This window comes from Callithrix jacchus, chromosome 14 (genome assembly GCF_049354715.1).
Source record: "Callithrix jacchus isolate 240 chromosome 14, calJac240_pri, whole genome shotgun sequence".
Taxonomy (NCBI): domain Eukaryota; kingdom Metazoa; phylum Chordata; class Mammalia; order Primates; family Cebidae; genus Callithrix; species Callithrix jacchus.
This window is the reverse complement of record NC_133515.1, coordinates 6,152,641-6,172,491: the sequence shown is the minus strand read 5'-3', so window position 1 is coordinate 6,172,491 and position 19,851 is coordinate 6,152,641. Positions and strand designations below refer to the sequence as shown.

The 19,851-nt window shown below is 51.7% G+C and overlaps 1 protein-coding gene and 1 long non-coding RNA gene across 2 annotated transcripts; one reads left to right on the top strand and one right to left on the bottom strand.

The window, feature by feature from the left end:
- The first annotated feature begins 507 nt into the window (after positions 1–507).
- On the top strand, positions 508–15,882 carry LOC144579213 (uncharacterized). Its single transcript, XM_078348605.1, has 2 exons — positions 508–1,296; positions 15,760–15,882. Exon 1 carries the CDS (start codon positions 528–530, stop codon positions 1,008–1,010), a length of 483 nt encoding a protein of 160 aa, XP_078204731.1. The 5' UTR covers positions 508–527; the 3' UTR covers positions 1,011–1,296; positions 15,760–15,882.
- LOC144579215 (uncharacterized) lies at positions 4,625–19,834 on the bottom strand. Its single transcript, XR_013526296.1, has 2 exons — positions 19,549–19,834; positions 4,625–11,285 (listed from the first exon to the last, which is right to left on the bottom strand). It is a non-coding gene; the product is annotated as an uncharacterized LOC144579215 (long non-coding RNA).
- Between the last annotated feature and the right edge of the window lie 17 nt (positions 19,835–19,851).

Here is a 19,851-nt window from a genome sequence, read left to right as displayed (position 1 = left end):
TTCCTCCATCCCACCGCGCCTAGGTGAAGGCCAGACCTCAAAAGGCAGCCGCGGGGAGTGGGGAGAAGGAAGGACTTTCCCACTGATCACACATCCAGCCTCACCTGCAAACCTCTTCTCATGTCCAGTAGCTTCTCCCTATTAGGAGTGAATGTGTTTATGTGCATCATTTCCATAATTTCCTTGGGGGAAAATTGGATTATTTGGGCTCCACTTCCTCCCAGCTACTCACTCTCCGACTCTGTCAGCCCCACATCCTGAGTTCTCCAGTGTAAGCGGGGGCAAGGGCCACCAGCACCAGGTCTCCGAAAGACGGCCGGAGCCAGTTTTCTGTTCCTAAGAGTTGGGCTAGTACTAGCGGGAAGAACCACAGACTGCCCGTCCTGGACCCAACCCTCTCCACTACCCAGGATGTTGTAAAAGCCTATTCTGCCCCTCTTCCCTCTTCCCCTGCTCAGCTCCTCCCCACCTCCTGCCTCCGGCCCCAACAGAGGCCAAGCACCCACTGTGCCTCCTGCCTCTGGGAAATGGCGCAGCCTGCGCTTCTCGGAGAGCCTGAAGGCGGGGCGCCCTTCTCTGAGTCCCCGGTGTCGCATCCGGAGCCAGTAGCCCAGACCTGCGTTCCGCGTGGCATCCCTGCCCTCTTCTGTGCAACGGAAAGGGCGAAACGCAGGGACGGCAAGCGGGAGCACCGGGTAGAAAGGGCGGTTCTGCGTGCAGAGGTGTGCGGACCCGGGCTCCGGAGGTCCCTCGCACCGCGCCCCTCGAGGTCTGCACCAGCTCCTGCCGGGCCCCGCCCGGCTGCACCCCGCTCCCGCACCTCGCTCCTCCCCAATCCCCACTCGGCCTGCGACGCGTGTCCTGCACTGGGCTCCTATGCGCGCCACGCCCTGTCCGCACCCCGCGCTGGCACCGGAACCCCGTCCCTGCCCGCACCCCGCCAGCACCCGCCCCTGCGCCACCCTGCTCCGCCCCTGCCCGCTCCTCCGGCGCAGCAGGCGCTGGCCTAGCTTCAGTCCCGCGACCGAAGCTGGGCGCGCAGCACCGCTGAGTGCCCCGGAGCCCGCGTCCGGACGCGCAGCGCCCTCAGTGTCCGTAGCGTCCGCCGCGCTCCGGGCGGGAATGGGGCGGCCGGGCTGAGCGCCGCACTCGCCACCCAGATCCACCAGCCCCAGCCGCCGTTCCTCCAGCCGCAGCCCCAGTGCGCACGGGCGATGGCTAAGGCGACGTCTGGTGCCGCCGGGCTGCGGTTGCCGTTGCTGCTGCTGCTGCTGCTGCTACCGCTGCTCGGCAAAGGTGAGTTCTGCCGGCCGCCGGCGCCCGCAGCGGCCAGGGCGAAGTTGGCGCCGAGCAGCGGAGCGGCCGCGTTCAGAAGCGCCTTTCTGTTTGCGGTAGGCAGAGGGCTGCGCGGTCGCCGGCCACCCGACCTCGGCTGGGAGCGCAGTGGCTGCGGCGAGCCGTGGACAGGGCACCTCGGGCCGGGGCTGGGCGGGTCTCGGGTGGGAGCGGAGCTCGGGCCAGGCGGCTGGGGTAGGTGCTCAGAACTCAAACCACAGCCGCAGGTCTCAACCTGGCCGCGCCTTGCGCCAAAGCCGCGTCCCGGAGCAAACCGGACAGCCGCTTCAGGGCCGGCATGGTGGAAGGCTCAGAGAGCCTCGAAAGCCAGCGATTCATGCGGGGAGTTCTATTTCGGCAGGAGACGGTTGGGTCCTGGTTTCCTTTTCCCGCTCCGCGTCCGTGCGTTCCTCCCCCAGCTCCGCCGTTCTGGCCAGCCGAGGGATTCGGAGGCTCTTTTGAAAAGATTGTATTTTCCTCGTGAGTTTTTGCCGCCCTAGTCTTTAAGCACCTAAAAACCGTGGTTTCTGGAGTGGCTCGCCCCGAGGGGCCGCCGTCGTCATTGGCATCCCACCCGGCAGTCGTGTGGCTTTGCCTGGCAGAGATGCTGAAGGTGCAGCCTTAGGAGGCTCAGGGCCAACATTTAGGAAAGCTTTTGCCCTGCTTGGGATGGGGTAGGGAGAGCTATGCGCCGCCAGCCAGCCCCGTGCTCGGCCTGGTGAAACCACAGGTGCTTAAGGATCCCAGCATTAGGTGTGGCCTTGCAAAGATGGTCATCGACTGCATCCAAACCCTGGCAGAAAGAGCCACAAGGCTGTGGAATTTTTGACCCCTTGGCGCACATTTCAGTGTCCCTCAAACTGGCCCTGACTTAATCCCCTCCAAGTGCTTGTGTATGGTCCAAGCTTCCCTCTAAGAGGGCAGGAGTCCTGGCCACCCTCCCTCACTCCTTATAAAGGACTTTCTCTCCTTGGAGTCTTTGGGAACAGAAGAAGCCATGGTCGGCCACCCTGTCTCTGGCCCCAGGCCCTGCACAGACTGAATTTTCATATGCTGAGGCCAGAGTGGGTCCCCAGTCCACCTAGAGAGGCACAAGGGAGAAGCCCTTCCCCTCCTATCTGTTCTGAGTGTTGGGACTCTGGGGTCCCAGTGCTGCAAGGGGAAGACACGGGGCAGAAGTAAACAAGGTGCTCTGATACTGTATTGGGACTCTGGGCTGTGACTTTGGCTTTGTGGTTGTGGGCATGGGGTCAGGTGTGAACAGCTGCTGGTGTGCTGGGCAGGGGATTCCCCCCAACCCTTCCACAGCCTTGTGTTCAGTCAGGGTGCCCAGTAAGGCTGTGGGGGCCAGGTTCTGGGAGCAGGCATGCAGGTAGTTTTCCATGCACATACTCCTGGCACACAGAGAGCTTCCCCAATCCAGAGATCGTGAGCCCCTGGCCCCTGGGATAACCTGGACACCACAGTTGGTACTGGGAGTGGAGAGGCAGCCCCACTCCCAGGAGGAGACAGCTGGGGCCTTTGGAGAGGTCTGCGGGGCTCTTTCCCAGGAGCCACAGCTCTGGAGGTTCTAGCCGAACTCTTGGAGCTGCCCAGGATCGCCCCAGTGAGTCCCAAGGTTCTCCCCAACCACCCGACGGAGACAGCTCGGCCTCGAGCGCCCTCTTGCGGAGGCTGCGCTTTAGTGACTCCGCCTGCTGACAGCACAGGGGCCGGGTCTCCAGAGGGACAGAGAGTGTACCCGGGCCCCAGGGCCTTCTGCTCCCAGCACAGAAGAGCTGGGCACTGCGACTTGGCAGAGCCCCGGTCCAAGCTGCCGGACCACCCTCTGCAACGGGCTTGGGTGGCCCACCTCAGCCTGCAACACCAGGTGTGGTTGCGGGCAGCTCAGGCCAGGGGTGTGGCTCCCCCTACTTCATCCTTTTCCTCCTCCCCTTTCTCTGGCCAGAGGCTTCACCAGGCTCACCAGGGGCCAGCCTGCTTTCTTTTCCACACCAGCTCACTGAGCCTGTCTGGCTTCCAGGAGCTGCCTGCAGCCCTCACTAGTGGGCTGGGCCTACTGGGGTCCTGCAGGCAGAGAGCAGATGGGGAAGTGCATTGAGCTGATTCACTAAATTCCCTTTATTCTACAGAATCACTTGGGGACAGGCTGAGGAAATTGCCGTTTCCTTGGTGGTGTGAAGAAAATGGGATGCGTTCACCTAGTGGGGAGCTAATGACCTTTTAGCCAGGGGAGGAGAAAACCAATTAAAAATTATGGTATCTGTTAAAATGGAACCAGGGGTGCCAAGGGGAAGGAAAGGCCCAGAAGTTGCCATCTCCCCTAAGGCCTTCTCCCACGGCAGCCTGGCTGAGGACCCTCTAGGTCCCCTCATCTTAACTGGATAAGGCTAATACCAGCAGCAGCACCCCACAAGGGCTCACAGTGCACTGCTTCTGTGCTGTGCCCACTCATTTCATTTCCCACAAGTCTGCAATGGTCGTGGCCTTGGACCATTACACAGGTGAAGAAATTGAGGCTCCTTAGCCTATGGACTCGAACCGGTGGCGAGGATGCAGGAGCTCCCCAGCGTTGGGCCTGTGGCTTGCTCCAGCCCCTTCTCTGGGCCAGTGGTGTGGGTCCAGGGTGGGGCTAAGGAGGGCTCCCAGGGACCTGGCGCTGAGCCTGCCCACCAGTGGTGAGTCTCCCTGCCTCAGGCTCCAGGTGCCCTCAGGACATCCAAATCCCAGAGTGACATGTGGCACCATGGCCAGGCACTGAGACACTCTCTGGGTCTCATCAGCTTTAGCTGATGTCTGGGAGTCCTGTGGGTCTGGGGATGAGCACCAGGCATGGCTGTGGCATCGGAAGGGCCATGTGTGCTCCATGGATGGCAGGAAGACATCTCACTGCTGGTGGTGGTGCAGGTGTTCAGCTGGGACACCAGGCTGAGGCCCTGACAACCAACATCTGTCTGAGACCCTGGCATCAGATGGAAGCTGTAAGGCCCATTGTCTCACCGGGAGCTCAGACACGCCCATCCCTCTCCACGCCTGAAAACAAAATCTGCACTCAACACACGCCCACCTCTGCACTCCACACCAGAATTTGCACTCAACACTAAACTCTGCACTCCTAGCCCGCAGTTGGAAAACCCTGCCAAAATTTAAAAGAAGCCCTGCCAAAACCTGCCCAATAGCACATTGCCCCGTCCAGATCCCACTTTCCCATGGCAGCCCATGTCCGACCTACCCTCTGCGGGAAGACTGGGCTCATTGGGAAAGAAACCGGACCGCAGGCTAGAGGAAATTCCTTAAGTTCAGGCTTTATTGAGAGGAAAGAGCCTCCGGGCGGGCCAGCCGGACGAAAAGGAAAAATGGCCGCGCTGCTCAGAGGGGCAGGATTGTTTTATAGGGGGCTGAAGGGCTGAGGGCGTGAAGAAGCTGAAAGCCGAGGTGGTGGGCAACTGTTGGTCAGTTTGAACTGCTGGGCGGGAAGCTGGGCGGCGGGAGGGCTAGGGCCGGTATGTAAAGTGAGAGATAAGGGAGCCTCTTTGTGGGGGAGGGAAAGAGAGAGAGAGAGCTTTTGCGGTAGGGGCAGTTTTCCAAACAGCCCACTCACCAGAAATCCCGCCTACCTACCAACAGCAGCTTGCCCCGTCCACGTCCTGTTTCTCCACAGCCAATCAAACACCTTCACTCCCTATAAAACCCCAAGCCCGAGAGGAGTCAGGCGTGACTTCTCTGGCCCCCATTTCCTGGACCATAGAACCTCTCCCCGGAGCTGAATAAATTGGCATTTAATTGTTCTTATACTGGCCTCAGTTTCCTCATTTTAAACTCGGCAATAACCCTTACAGAAGCTACTGTGCTGAGGACAAGGGTGCAGGGACCAAGGATGGGGTCTGGGCATCAGGGGTGGGGGTACAGCTCTGTTTCCTCATGCAAGACAGGGCCTTGCTCCTCATGCTTCTCATCTTCCCCATCCTCCAGGACTGCCTGAGAGAAGAAAGCCAGGGAACCAGGGCAGAGTGGAGAACAGCCCCGAGGCTCCCTGCCTCCCCTCCCCTCCTGCAGAGGCACTTCCTTTTCACTGCAGGAGCCCCTCCCCTGGGAGTGGAGGAGGCTGCTTCCTGTTGTGGGGTTATGCTCCCTCCCTGTTCCCTGCTGCGCCCTCTATCTCCCCCCTCCTCCGCAATTGTTTTACAGCCTAGTGACTTAATAGTAACAATAATAGTAGCAATAAGAGTCACAATAATAGTAACAACAGCAGACTGGGAGCACTCCCGAGGGAGCCTCAGCTCCTGCCCAGCTGCTCTAGGGCTGGGGACTCAGCCCCAGGGCCCCTTGACCTCCAGAGCAGTCTTGTGGTGGGGAGAGACCCTCATCAAGGAGACCCTGCGCAGTGACTCACTCCCACGTGCATATGTGGCAAGGGGCGGGGACTGGGCGATGATCACCAGGCAGGGAGCGAGCCCAGGTCATGGTCACAGAGGAGGTGATGGCTCAGGGCTGTCTCTCCCTGCCTGTCTGCACCTGGGCCTGCCAGAGGCGTCTTACCTGCTCCATGGGTCTTTGGCCTCTAGGAGGCTACCAGTCAGTGGGACTATGAGAGGTCAAGCGGGAGGTCCCTTGGAGTCCATGACCCAGGCACTGCCTCCCTCGTGCCTGGGAGGGGAGAAGGCCCCAGGCCCACCAGAGCCCACCTGGCTCCCCAACTAGAACAGCAGCCTGGGCGGCTCAGGGATGGAGGCAAAGCCTCAGGGATTGATTCTGTGCCCCCTGAGGCAGGCTCTGCCTCCCACAGGGGGACTTTGGAGGATGGGCCATCTCCTGACCAAGGCTTTGGGACACTTGGCAGCCTCTGGGGTCTGCCTTACCTCTCTGCTTCGGTCCCCCTTCCCTGAGATCTGGAGCCAGACCTGGGCACACGGATGGGCACTGAGAGGATGTGGCCTGGACCTCCATGGAGTTCTGGCCCCACAGCTATGTGATCATGGGGGCCTCAACCCCTGAGCTGAGACCCCAGGCATGGTGGGCCTGGGCATGAGCAGGCAGTGAGGTGTCCTTGTTCCTGAAGCTCCTCCTGGCTGTGCTCCTGCCCTCTGGAAAGCCTGGGGCAGGGAGATGGTGCCAGTAGGACCTTAAGGACAGCAGTTCAGGCAGCACCTGGCCCTGGAGGGAGCAGGTGACCAGCCCCAAGCAAACACCACTGTTTGCTTTTGCCTCAAGGGTGGTTCCACAAAGTACAGAGGCCCAGGAACCACCACAGAAAGGTTGCCGCTGCACCTGGACAGGTGTGTGTCCAGCTGGTGGACCAGCGGGTGCAGGCTTTCCTCCCTGATACCAGGGATTCCTGGAGGGCCTGAGGCTGGGGCCCTGTTCTCGGGAGAGAGCCTCTGGCTCCCCAGGCCCTAGAGTCCTGAAACCCCCTCCCAGATTCAGATGCTGCAGCTGTGCTTCCGCTCCTGGCCCTTGCTCCTCTGTGTTGCTGACATTTGTGCCCCATAAGAGCCAGGGTTCCAGGGAAGCACCTGAGGGGCAGTGTGGCCCCAGGACAGGAGCAGAACAGTGGCCACCAAGCTGTTTCCAATTCCCTTGTGTGCCTGTGACTCCAGAGGACCCTCACCCTTGTGTTCCTGAAAGGGAAAAAGGAAACATGTAATTTCTAGAATTTAAGTAATGACCGAGGAGATGCTGGGGGAGATGTGCACTCTGGGGCTGGAACCCGAAGGTGGGTGAGCTGGAGGTGCAGCATGAGCTGGCGCAGCTCCAGAGGGAGGGAGAGGGCTCACTGAGTTTCTTCCTTACACTTCTTGCCAGTAAAACTGATACAAACCTGGCAGCTGGTGCTGGGCCAGGGGCTCCCTTCTGGTCTGCTCTCCCTCCTGCTCCTCCACCATGCTCATGGTCCCTACCTCTGACAGTGGTTTTGGTGCAGTGGGTGATGTGGGCAAAGCGCCTGGTGCAGACCTGCTCATGAGGAGCGCACCATGGATTCTCGATGCTTAATGTTTAACAGGGATGAGAAGGGGCTGGAGGAGGGTGAAAATGGACAAGACCATCTCGGCTTGAGGAACTTGGGCTGACAGATTGACTTAAATTAGCATGTGGATGTGCTCTGAGTCACTGCTTTGCGGAGTGCATGGGTACAGTTGCCCAGGTCAGAAGAACAAGGGTCAAAGCTGGTGGTGATGCTTTGGCCCTGTCACCCAGGCCAGGGCCAGTGAATGATGCAGTCAGCTGGGGCAGACTCTAGAGCCCTGCAGCCAAGGGGGCCAGTGAACCTCACACAGTCATCTACAGGCCACTTGGGTGGCCAGTCCTGTTACAGCCAGGCCTTGCTCTAGGAAAGAAACTAATTGTAACCTAATTGGCAGTTTCCTTTGCATAGAAGCCGGAAGCAACTGCCAGTGAAGCTGGTGATTAACTCCACAGCACCTGGGAAATCGCATTTGGGCAGGAGCGCCCATCATCTTGGCCAGGCCCCTGTAGCTGGTCTGGGCGGGCTGTGGAAGTATGTGTGGTGGCCATCATGCAGCTTAGGGCCTGGGCCCCTCAGAGCAGAAGGAAGGGTCTGTGTGCAAAAGGTAGTCCTGGGGTGGCAGCTCCCCCCAGTGCCCAGTTACTGACCTCCTTCCTCCAAACCGCAGCCATTCCCAGACCCCTTCCCCACCCACAGCAGAAGGCTGCATGACTTTTAGGGGTGTCAGCAGACCCATGCCCTGGTTGGGTTGCAGTTCTACCATGGGTGTGCAACGGGAATTCTGGGCCCCAGTTTCTAGCATGGGATGGGGTGAATGATGTCTCTGTTCTACAGCATGGGCTCAGGCTGGGTGTATGAGAGGAGACTTAGGGAAGGAGGGCTGTGCCTGTGCGTGCAGGGATGGTGGTGCCTCCCAGGCCAGGGCCAGTCCCCATCCCTCCTCTTCTTTAGCTGCTCTTCTGGCTGCTGGCCACCCTGCCCAGCTGGAGGTACAGGAGGAGAGGTGTCTGAAGAGGTCCCGCACTCCACACCGGGTCTCCTGCCCAGCATTTTGGAAGAACGTATTTTTAAGTCTGGGATTGAGGCTGTACTCCCATGATGGTGACTGGTGTCACCACTGGACACTGGTGAAGTAGCTGCCCTTGAAGTTTATTGAGTGCCCAATATATGCACTGAGCTGTTCATCCATTTGCAGAGGCTGGTGTTTTCTTGATGGTTTTACAGGGAGACTGTGGGTAACCCCCCATGTAGGCACCGAGAAATGAGAGCTAAGCCGAACCCTGGCACAGTTAGGGCTTGAGGAATATCTCACTTTATAGTGTTACTACTCGGCTATTTCCTTTATCTAATCCTTTACATAATCATATATTAGTTTATAGAAATAGGGCTTGAAGAATCCCTTTATATAATCCTCTATATATAATCATATAATAGGTGATAGTATGAGTGCCTAAAGAATATTTCCCCACATATATACCTATAATTGTATCTTAGTTCATAATCGGAGGAATGCCTAGAGTGGACACAGTACAGAGCATGCATTAAGGAATAAGCAGCTTATAATCAGAGGAATGCCTAGAGCAGACACAGTGCAGAGCATGATTTAAGGGAAAAACAGTTAAACCAGGACAAGACTCCATGTCCATGGCCCAGGCGGCAGCGTTCAGTATCGTAAAGATACCCGCTGTATGGCAGGCTTGGGGCGAGAGCCACTCCTCCTGATAAAGGAGTTGTAGGACCTTGCTCCAGTTCTTGTGGAAGGCTGCCCTCAGAACGGCAATCCACCTTGCTGACTGGGAACTTTATCAGCTCTTGCTACTGTGCTGCTTGAAAAGCATCTTCCCATAGAACCCATTGGAAGCTGACAGAAGGTGGCAGTAACCCTGACAGCTCTGTCACTGCTATGTGACTTAAAGCATCCTCCTATAAATCTTCTTAGAAGTAGTTTGCCCATAGATAGAAGTATTGTACACTGCACCCTCTTCAGTGCGCACGGCCCACCTTCAAACCTCGGTGACCTAATGGGGTGGACCCCATGTTATATTGCTCACGACCCTATCACTATCCTTAAAGATGATTTCACTCACTGCCATGCCCCCTAACCTATACAAAATAAATACTCATGCTTCTGGACATTCGGGGCCTCGCCTGACTCTGCTTATAAGTGGCGTGGCCCCCCAAGCCCAGCTGTGTTTTTCTTGTACTTCTGTGTCCTGTCTCTTTATTTCTCGGATCCTGCGCCTCAGCACAGCATAAGGCTCACCCCACGACCCTGTGGGCACTCAGCCTTACGTCTGGCTCCCAACATGCCCTACAGGGAACAGCCACTCAACCTAGTCATATTATTGAATATACCCAGAGCTGGCAACTTGTTATCTCCGCATGAGGCCTGGTTTAGAAAACAGTCAGCAGTCATTCATAACTAAGTTTACTGGGTGGAAGGGCCATCAGGTTGGGTAAGATCACTTGCGATAAGATAGGATAGATATAACCAAGAATGGAGCAGGTTTTGTTTTGTGAGTCATAAAACCGCCTCCCAACACAGAGTATTTAGAAATGTTTTTAGGAAATACAGCACTATTGGAGAAAGCCTTATACTTACTATTTCCTGGCATAGTTCTAGGTGCCAGGCAACCCTATGGCATAGGTAAAATTATCCCTGTTAGGCCGAGAGTAGCTAAAAACAGGCCTAAGATTACACAGCTAGTAAGGTGTGAAGCTGGGATTTGAATGCAGATAGTCTAGCAGAAAAGTCTACATTTTTAACCACCTCATCGAACTGCCTCTTGGTTAAAATAGACCATTGCCTCCTAAAGTGAAAACAGGAAGGGAACAAACCTGTTTAGAAACACACCAGATAGGCCAGGCATGGTGGCTCACACCTTAATCCCAGCACTTTGGGAGGCCGAGGCAGGTGGATTGCTTGAGTGCAGGAGTTCAAGACCAGCCTGGGCAACATGGCAAAACCCTTTCTCTACAAAAAAATATAAATATTAGCTGGGCGTGGTGGTGCACGCCTCTGGTCCCAGCTACTTGGGAGGCTGAAGTGGGAGGATCACTTGAGCCGGGAGATCAAGGATGCAGTGAGCTGAGATTGTGCCACTGTACTCCATCCTGAGTGATAGAGTGAGACCCTGTCTCAAAAAAAGAAACAAACACACCAGATAAATTAATTAGAAAATCAATTTTGTCACTACACAGTTAAATCTTACATATACTTGCATATATTTGGCTTGTCTACTGGTACAGCCTGAGAACCTACTATAGTAGGTTCTGGCACAAAGGAGGCAATCAGTAAAATTTGCCAAATGAATGAATGAATAGTAGTTCAAAGTGTGCATTACTGGGTGAAATGATGGCCCAGGCAAATAGGCTATTCATTTATTGAATCCCTTCTCCATTTAGGATACAAGATTATGGTTATTGGAATCATATAGTGTTATACTTAGGCTTTAGCCTAAGTATAACTCTATAACATGTATATTCTATCCTAGGTTACACAGCATTTCACCATCCAATATGCAAATTATAAGCTCATGCCAGGCTTTTGGGAGACCCAGCTCTCCCCTTTCCCAGCCTTAAGAGTTCAGGTGGCCGGGCATGGTGGCTCACGCCTGTAATCCAAGTACTTTGGAGGCCAAGGTGGGCGGATCACCTGAGGTCGGGAGTTCAAAACCAGCCTGACCAACATGGTGAAACCCCATCTTTATTAAAAAAAAAAAAAAAAAAGAAAGGAAGAAAAAAGAGTTCAGGCAACCTCAGGGCTTCCTGGATACACCAAAGACAATCACCAAGTCCCTTTAAGTTTCACTCCTATTTCTTGCATTCCACAATCCGTGACCATGCTACTTTCCTCAGGCACACCTCACCTCTTGCTCCTCCCAGCAGTGCCTCTGCCTCTGGTGCACAGGTCTTACCCAGTGTTGCAAGTGAGCAGCAACTATGCAGGGCCGGTGGCTCAGGTGTAAGAAGAATTTACCAACAGCTGTTAGATATAGAAAAGTAGATTTATTAGAGAAAGTATGAAAATACGTCATAAGGGAGCAACAAGCAAAATGACTGTAAGGAGACAAAGGCTTGCTGGGGATTTGACAGGATGGCACTGATGCTAAAGAGTGCTACATGCGGTACTGATAACACCAAGGCTGCAGTGAGCTAACCTGCAGGTGTCTGGTGATAGCTGGGTGCAGGAAGATTGTGCTATTTGTGCAGGAGGGCTATGTGGCCTGGACCATAAAGAAAGGCAGACTCATGGCTTTCTGCTTTCTCTTTTTGCTTTCCCTTGGTCCTGCCAGCCTAATTCCTTTTCCCTAATTAGGACTCCACACCCAGCACTGTGAGAATCACCTTCCTGAAGCTCAGCTCTGTGAGGACGCCTCTGTGCATAGGGGGTGAAAAGAGAAGACCTGGCTTTGTGGCAGATGAGGCCAGACAAGTCAAATATCTTCTTGGGCCCTTGATTTCTTCAGTGGTAAAATGGGGGACCTCAATATATTTCACAGGATTGATGAGGATTCAATGAGATAATGTATACTAAAGTGGAACTTTACAAATGCGTATCACATATACTCTAAATTTTGCTTAATCTAAATGTTCTTCTCTCTAATCAAATACATGCTATGAAGATGTGAAAAACAAGTAACTCCCCAGACAAGAAATATGCTGTGGCTTCCTGTTGTCTCCTAAATAAAGTAAAAACTCTGGCCAGGCATGGTAGCTCATGCCTGTAATCCCAGCACTTTGGAGGGCAGAGGCAGGCAGATCACAAAGTCAAGAGATTGAGACAATCCTGGCCAACATGGTGAAACCCCATCTCCACTAAAAATAAAAATATTATCTGGGCATGGTGGCATAAGCCTGTAATCCCAGCTATGTGGGAGGCTGAGGCAGGAGAATTGCTTGAACCCAGGAGGCGGAGGCTGCAGTGAGTTGTGTGTGATCATGCCACTGCACTCCAGCCTGGTGACAGAGTAACACTCTGTCTCAAAAACAAAAACAAACAAACAAAAAAACTCTTCACAAAAAGAAAACAAACAAGCAAACAAAAAAAAGTCTTCACAATGGCATTCTTTTTTTAATAGAGATTACAGACTCTCCTCTCTCTCATCACATTGTTGCATTCTTTACATTTGCCGGGCACTCAGATTAATGGAACTCTTAACAGTACCCAAGACACACCTGTCTTCCCACCTTCACGCTTTTTCTTTGTCTCTGTCCCTTTGAAATCTCCCACCTTCTGCCTCTACTGAAATCCGTAGCCAGCCTTTGCGTTACAGCTACAAAGCCTCAGAGGCTCTCCTGTCAGAAATGATCTCCCACACTGCTCCCTTGTGGCACTGACTGCATTCTGCTTTTTCCTTTTTCTATTTTTTTTTGAGACAGTCTCGCTCTGTTGCCAGGCGCCAGGCTGGAGTGCAGTGGTGCAATCTCAGCTCACTGCAACCTCCACCTCCTGAGTTCAAGCAATTCTTCTGCCTCAGCCTCCTGATTAGCTGGGACTACAGGCATGCGCCACGATGCCCAGCTAATTTTTGTATTTTTAGTATAGACGGGGTTTTACCATGTTGGCCAGGATGGTCTCAATCTCTTGACCTTGTGATCCGCCTGCCTTGGCCTCCCAAAGTGCTGGGATTTACAGGTGTGAGCCACTATGCCCGGCCTGCTTTTTCTTTTTCTTGGATGTAGTTCTTGTTACATTGCCCAGCCTGGAGTGCAGTGGCTACTCACAGGCATGATCATACCGCACTATAGCCTGGAACACCTGGGCTCCAGTGATCTTCCTGCTTCAGCCTCACAGGTGTGCACCACCATATTTGTATGTTTTACTTCTCCTGTGAAACTTTAACTTCTTGAGGGTTTTATCTGTCCCTTGTCTTTCTCTTGAGTCCCTAAAAGCCCTCATGGAGTACATATAAATATTTGAGAGGTAATTAAATTAAGTGACACATCTTAAGATACAGAAATGTGCCGGGCGAGGTGGGCAGATCATGAAGTCAGGAGTTCAAGACCAGCCTCACCAACGTGGTAAAACCCCGTCTCTACTAAAAACACAAAAATTAGCTGGATGTGGTAGTGCACGCCTGTAATCCCAGCTACTTGGGAGGCTGAGACAGGAGAATCGCTTGAACTCGGGAGGCGGAGGTTGCAGTGAGTCGAGATCATGCCACTCCACTCCAACCTGGGTGACAGAGCAAGATTCCATCTCAAAAAAAAAAAAAAAAGATACAGACATGCAGGACCCAGGCAGAAATATGGGCAACCTGTGCAGGGCTGGGGCTGGGGAGTAGTGAATTCAGAAGGTCATCTTTGGAGAGAGACAGTAGATGGACTGAAACAAAGATAAATGTCCTTACTAGGCAATACCAGACTGGGCAACACAGTGAAATGCCATCTCCACCAAAAACACAAAAATTAGCCAGGTGTGGTGGTGCACGCCTGTAGTCCCAGCTACTCGGGAGGCCAAGGCAGGAGGGTGGTTTAAGCCCAGGAGGTCGAGGCTGCAGTGAGCTGAGACGGTGTCATTGCATTCCAGCCTGAGCAGCACAGCCAGATCCTGTCTCAAAAAATAACGTCTAAAAACAACTTTAGGGAGATAAAAATTATAAACTATAAAATTCTTTCATTTAAAATGTACTGTTTGGGCTGGGCATAGCGGCTTATGCCTGTAATCCCAGTATTTTGGGAGGCCGAGGCAGGAGGATCACTTGAGGCCAGGAGTTTGAGACGAGCTAGGGCAACATAGCAAGATCCTGTTTCTAAAAAAAAAAGAATTAGCCAGGCATGATGTGTGCCTTAGTCTCAGCTACTCCAGGAGGCTGAGGCAGGAGGATCACTTGAGACCAGGAATTTGAGGAAGCAAGTTGGGATTGTGCCACTGCACTCCAGCCTGGGAAATGGAGTGAGAGCCTGTCTCTAAATAAATAAAGCTACAGTTCAGTGGTTTTTAACATATATATATATATATATATATATATATATATATATATATATATTCAGAGTTGTCCACCAATCCATATCATGTAATTTTAGAACATTTTCATCACCCCAATAAGAAAACTTGTTCCCATTTGTAGTTATTCCTTCTCTCTCTTCAACCCCATACCCTAGGCAAGCACTACTTTCTGTCTCTATAGACTTGCCTACTTTGGACATTTCATATATATGGAATCATATAATATGTTGCCTTTTGTAACTGGCTTCTTTCATTTAATGGTTTCTGAAAACTGGTTTTTAATGTTCAGACAGGGTCTCTGCCTTTGGCACTGCACTCAGGCCACAGTATAGTGGCGAGATTATAGCTCACCGCAGCCTCAAACTCCTGGGTTTGCCATCCTCCCACCTCAGCCTCCTGAGTAACTCAGGCTACATAGGGGTGCATCACCATGCCTGGCTAATTAAAAAAATAATTTTTTTTTTTGGTAGAAACGGATCTATGTTGCCCAGGTTGGTCTCAAACTCTTGGCCTCAAGCAATCCTCCCGCCTCAGCCTCCCAAAGTGCTGGGATTACAGGTATGAGCAACTGCAGCAGGCCTTAATTTAATATATGCATATATATTTTTCTGAGACAGAGTCTTGCTCTGTCACCCAGGCTAGAATGCAGTGGCAGGATCCCAGCTCACTGCAACTTTTACCTCCTGGGTTCAAGCAATTCTCCTGTCTCAGCTTCCTGTGTAGTTGGCACTACAGGTGTGCACCACCACACCTAACTTTTGTATTTTAATAGACAGGGTCAGGCGTGGTGGCTGACGCCTGTAATCCCAGCACTTTGGGAGGCCAAGGCAGGTGGATCATCTGACGTCAGGAGTTCGAGACTAGTCTGGTCAACATGGTGAAACCCCATCTCAACTAAAAATACAAAAATTAGCCGGGTGTGGTGGCATGTGCCTGTAATCCCAGCTACTCAGGAGGCTAAGGCAGGAGAATCGCTTGAACTCGGGAGGTGGAGGTTGCAGTGAGCTGAGATCATGCCACTGCGCTCCAGCCTGGGCAACAGAGCGAGATTCCATCTCAAAAAAACAAAAAAAGAAAAAATAGAGACAGGGTTTCACCATGTTGGCCAAGCTGGTCTTGAACTCCTGACCTCAAGTGATCCGCCCACCTCAGCCTCCCAAAGTGCTGGGATTACAGGCGTGAGCCACTGTGGCAGCCTTAATTTATTTTTGAGATTCATTCATATTGTAGCATGCAACATTACTTCATTGCTTTTTATGGCTGGGTAATGTATTATATCGAAATGGCACATTCTGTTTATCAGCTGATGAACATTTGCATAGTTGCAGTTTTTTGCCTATTGTGAGTAGTGCTGCTATGAACATTTGTGTACAGATATTTTCATAGTACACAAATGTCTGGACATTGTGTACAGACGTTTTTTCAGTTCTCTTGGGTAGATTCTTAGGAGTAGAATCACTGGGTCATATGGTAACTCTATGTTTAACTATTTATTTTTTATTTTTAGGAGTCTCGCACTATCACCCAGGCTGCAGTGTAATGGCACGATATCGGCTCACCACAACCTCCACCTCCCAGGTTCAAACGATTCTCCTGCTTCAGCCTCCCGAGTGGCTGGGATTGCAGGCATGTTACCATCATGCCCGGCTAATTTATAGATACATATATATATATATATTATTTATATATAAATAAAATATTATTTAAGAAATATTTATTTCAAAATATTATTCATTTAAAATATTTAAAACAAATTTATATAAATATTTTATTTATATATAAATAACATATTATATATATATATATAGAGAGAGAGAGAGATATTTAGTTAGTTTGAGATAGAGATTCACTCTTTTTGCCCAGGCTGGAGTGCAATGGCACGATCTTGGCTCACTGCAACCTCTGCCTCCTGGGTTCAAGTGATTCTCCTGCCTCAGCCTCCCCAGTAGCTGGGACTATAGGCTCATGCCACCACGCCTGGCTAATTTTTGTATTTTTAGTAGAGACTGGGTTTCATCATGTTGGCCAGGCTGGTCTTGAACTTCTGACCTTGTGATCCACCCGCCTTGGCCTCCCAAAGTACTGGGATTACAGACATGAGCCATCGCGCCTGGCCATTGTGCATATTGGCCACAAAAAATTTTCATGTGCATATTGGCCACGTGTATATTTTCTCTAGAGAAAGGTCTGTTCAAATCCTCTGCCCAGACCAGGAAAGGTGGCTTGGCCTGTAATCCCAACATTTGGAGGCTGAGGTGGGTGGACTGCTTGACCCCAAGAGTTCGAGACTAGTCTGGGTAACATGGCAAAACCCTGTGTCTACTAATAATACAAAAAAATTAGCTGGGTGTGGTACGTGCCTGTAATCCCAGCTACTTGGGAGGCTGAGGTAGAAGGATCACCTGAGCCTGAGGAGACTGAAGATGCAGTAAGCCACAATCGTGCCACTGCACTCCAGCCTGAGCAAGAGTGAAATCCCCCATCTCAAAAAAAAAAAAAGGTAAAATAAATTTATCTTTGCTTATGGCTCCTTTAGGTCCTGGCTGACTGTCATTTTCCTAGGCCTCTCTTGCTTCCTGGAGACTTTTCTCTTCCCTTTTCTATATCCCAGTCTAATCCCAGCTTCTCTTTCCTTTCTCATGCGGGGCACTGACTGACTCTCTTTGACTTATCTTCACTATGACCCTTTGCCCCATTTTCAACAAGTTGGCCTAGAAGTTTCCCTGAGCCCCTTCCCTAGAGTGAGGAAGCATGGCTGTCACTTTTTTACCTTTCTGATTAAAGAATTATTATTTTTTTTTTTGGAGGAAGAGTCTTACTCTGTGGCTCAGGCTGGAGTACAGTGGCGGAATCCTAGCTCACTACAGCCTTAAAGTCCTGGGGTCAAACAGTCCTCTTGCCTCTGTCTTCCTAGTTGTTGGGACTATAGGCACACACTACCATGCCTGGCTACTTTTTTACTTTTTGTAGAAATAAGGTCTAACTATGTTGCCCAAGCTAGTCTCAAACTTCTGGCCTCAAGCAGTCTTCTTTCCATGGACTCATAAAGTGCTGGGATTATAGGCATGAGCTACCACATCCGGCCTGCTGTTTTCTTTTCTAAATCATAATTATTTTCTTCCTTATTTAATTAAAAAAATTTTTTTTATTTATAGAGACATGGTTTCACCATGTTGGCCAGGCTGGTCTTGAACTCCTGACCTCAGGTGATCCACCCACCTTGGCCTTCCAAAGTGCTGGGATTATAGGCATGAGCCACTGAGCCTGGCCTCCTTATTTACATTTTAGTGTGATGATTGTTCTGGGGCTGCTGTCTCCTCATGTGGAAAATAAGAGAACCAGACTACTCTAATTCCAAGGCTCCTTCCAGTTCTAACATTCTATGGAAACTTACAAGTCCCTCTAAATGACTAAATGCAGGATTTACATTTGGTAGAGCCTGCTTAGAGACGAAAAGTAAAAATGGAGAAATTTTCATTTTTTTCTTGATTCACAGGTTTGCCCATAGCCTGGCCGCATCTGTGAACATGAATGTTCCTTCTACAGAAACAGAGTGGAATCCCTGAAATACCTTTCAGATCCTTTTATGCCAGGTGGGTGGGCCACAGCATGATCATGGAGTAAAAGTCAGCCTTAAGGATTCAGATTTCAGTAACTTTCTGTGAACCCTCACCTTGAGTCAGGCACTTTGCTAGGTGCTTTTAAATGCTTAATCACAGCCGGGCACAGTGGCTCAAGCCTGTAATCCCAGCACTTTGGGAGGCCGAGGCAGGTGGATCACGAGGTCAAGAGATCAAGACCATCCTGGTCAATTTGGTGAAACCCTGTCTCTACTAAAAATATAAAAAATTAGCTGGGCATGGTGGCGCGTGCCTGTAATCCCAGCTACTCAGGAGGCTGAGGCAGGAGAATTGCCTGAACCCAGGAGGCGGAGGTTGCAGGAGATCACGCCATTGCACTCCAGCCTGGGTAACAAGAGCGAAACTCCATCTAAAAAAAAAAAAAAAAAGTTTAATCACAATGGTCTTACTTTTTTTTTTTGAGACAGTCTCACTCTGTCGCCCAGGCTTGAGAGCAGCGTTTGATCTCGGCTCACTGCAACCTCTACCTTCTGGGTTCAAGTGATTCTCCTGCCTCAGCCTCCCAAGTAGCTGGGACTACAGGTGCCCATCACCATGCCCAGCTATTTTTAGTGGAGACGGGTTTCACTAAGTTGGCCAGGCTGGTCTCGCACTCCTGACCTCAAGTGATCCGCCTGCCTCAGCCTCTCATAGTGCTGGGATTACAGGTGTGAACCACCGTGCCCAGTCAACTGCCTCAATTTTAAGGATGAGGAAAATGGTGCTCACTGAGAGGCCAAGTAGCTACTTCAAAGTCACACAGCCACTGAGGAACAGAGCTACCGAGGACTCTACTTTCCCTTGGGAAGATGAGGTTTGTTTGTTTGTTTGTATTGTGTGTGTGTGTGTGTGTGTGTGTGTGTGTAAAAATACCCGCCAAAGCAGCAAACTCCATGCCTACAGGGGCTGGGCAAGTGAAAAACAAGGAGTGAGATGGGCAGGCATGAGAAAATAGGAGCAGTGGGAAGGACATGTCTATCCTCTATTAACACCAGGCAAGCCATGCAGGAGTGTGGGTGTCATGTGACAGATTTTGTAGTTTCGCAACTGATGGTGGGGAGCCAGATTTTGCATGAATGATCCTATTTTTTAAAGAAGGAGCCAACAGTGAGCCAAACACAATACCACCACAGAACAAATCTGGCCTAGGAGACTGCTATTGAGGATGAATTCCTTTGGCTTAATACCCATCCTCCTGTTCATTCATCTTCTCAAAAGAAAACACGCTCTAAGTGAGGAGAGAGGCCACTTTCAGCCGTAAGGTGCCCTTCTACTGGCAAGAAGTGGTGGGGAGTGTGGCATAGGGAGGGCTTTGTAGCTGGGGAAGAAATCAAGTCATTGTCACCAAGGATTTGGCCTTGCCAGGAGGGCGGTGCCTTCACCGGTTTCCCTGGGCGGTAAAGGGGGCTCTGCCGTGGAATGTTACCGACAGCTGGGAGCGAATGGGGGTCCCGGCCCTGTTCGTTCAGCTGGGTGAGAACGAGGGTCTTGGGGGCACAGGTATGGGTGAGATTGGCAGGGGACAGCAGCTTTCTTCTTCAATTGCTCAACACAGAAGAAACCCAAAGCAAGCCGCCAATCATTAAAACACACAAACACAGGCGCGCGTCACCTTGCTCGCTTGCTTTAGTTACCTCAAACGGAAATGGGACTCTTCAGCCCCTTTTCTTGCCTACCTCCTGGGGCTGTTGCCAGAGGAAGGAACCGGAAAAAAACACCTTGGGACAGGACAGGGGTTAAGCAGCCGTACATTTCGTTATGGATGTGAGGGGTGCCGGGGGCTGGAGCCTGAGGTCGAGGAGAGCACGGGCCCTGGGTCCTTAAGCCAGCGGGCGGCCGGAACCACAGAGCGGGGATCTAAGGATTCGGGCACCGAAGTGAGCTAGCCCCACAAATCCGCTCAGAGGGTTGCGAGGAAGCCGCTCGCACGCCCCAGGGACACGCCTCGCACTTCCGGGGCGCAACCCGGAAGCGGAAGG

Excerpts from the sequence above, each read along its gene's own strand:
- LOC144579213 (XM_078348605.1), top strand. The coding sequence starts at position 528 with ATGGCGCAGCCTGCGCTTCTCGGAGAGCCTGAAGGCGGGGCGCCCTTC.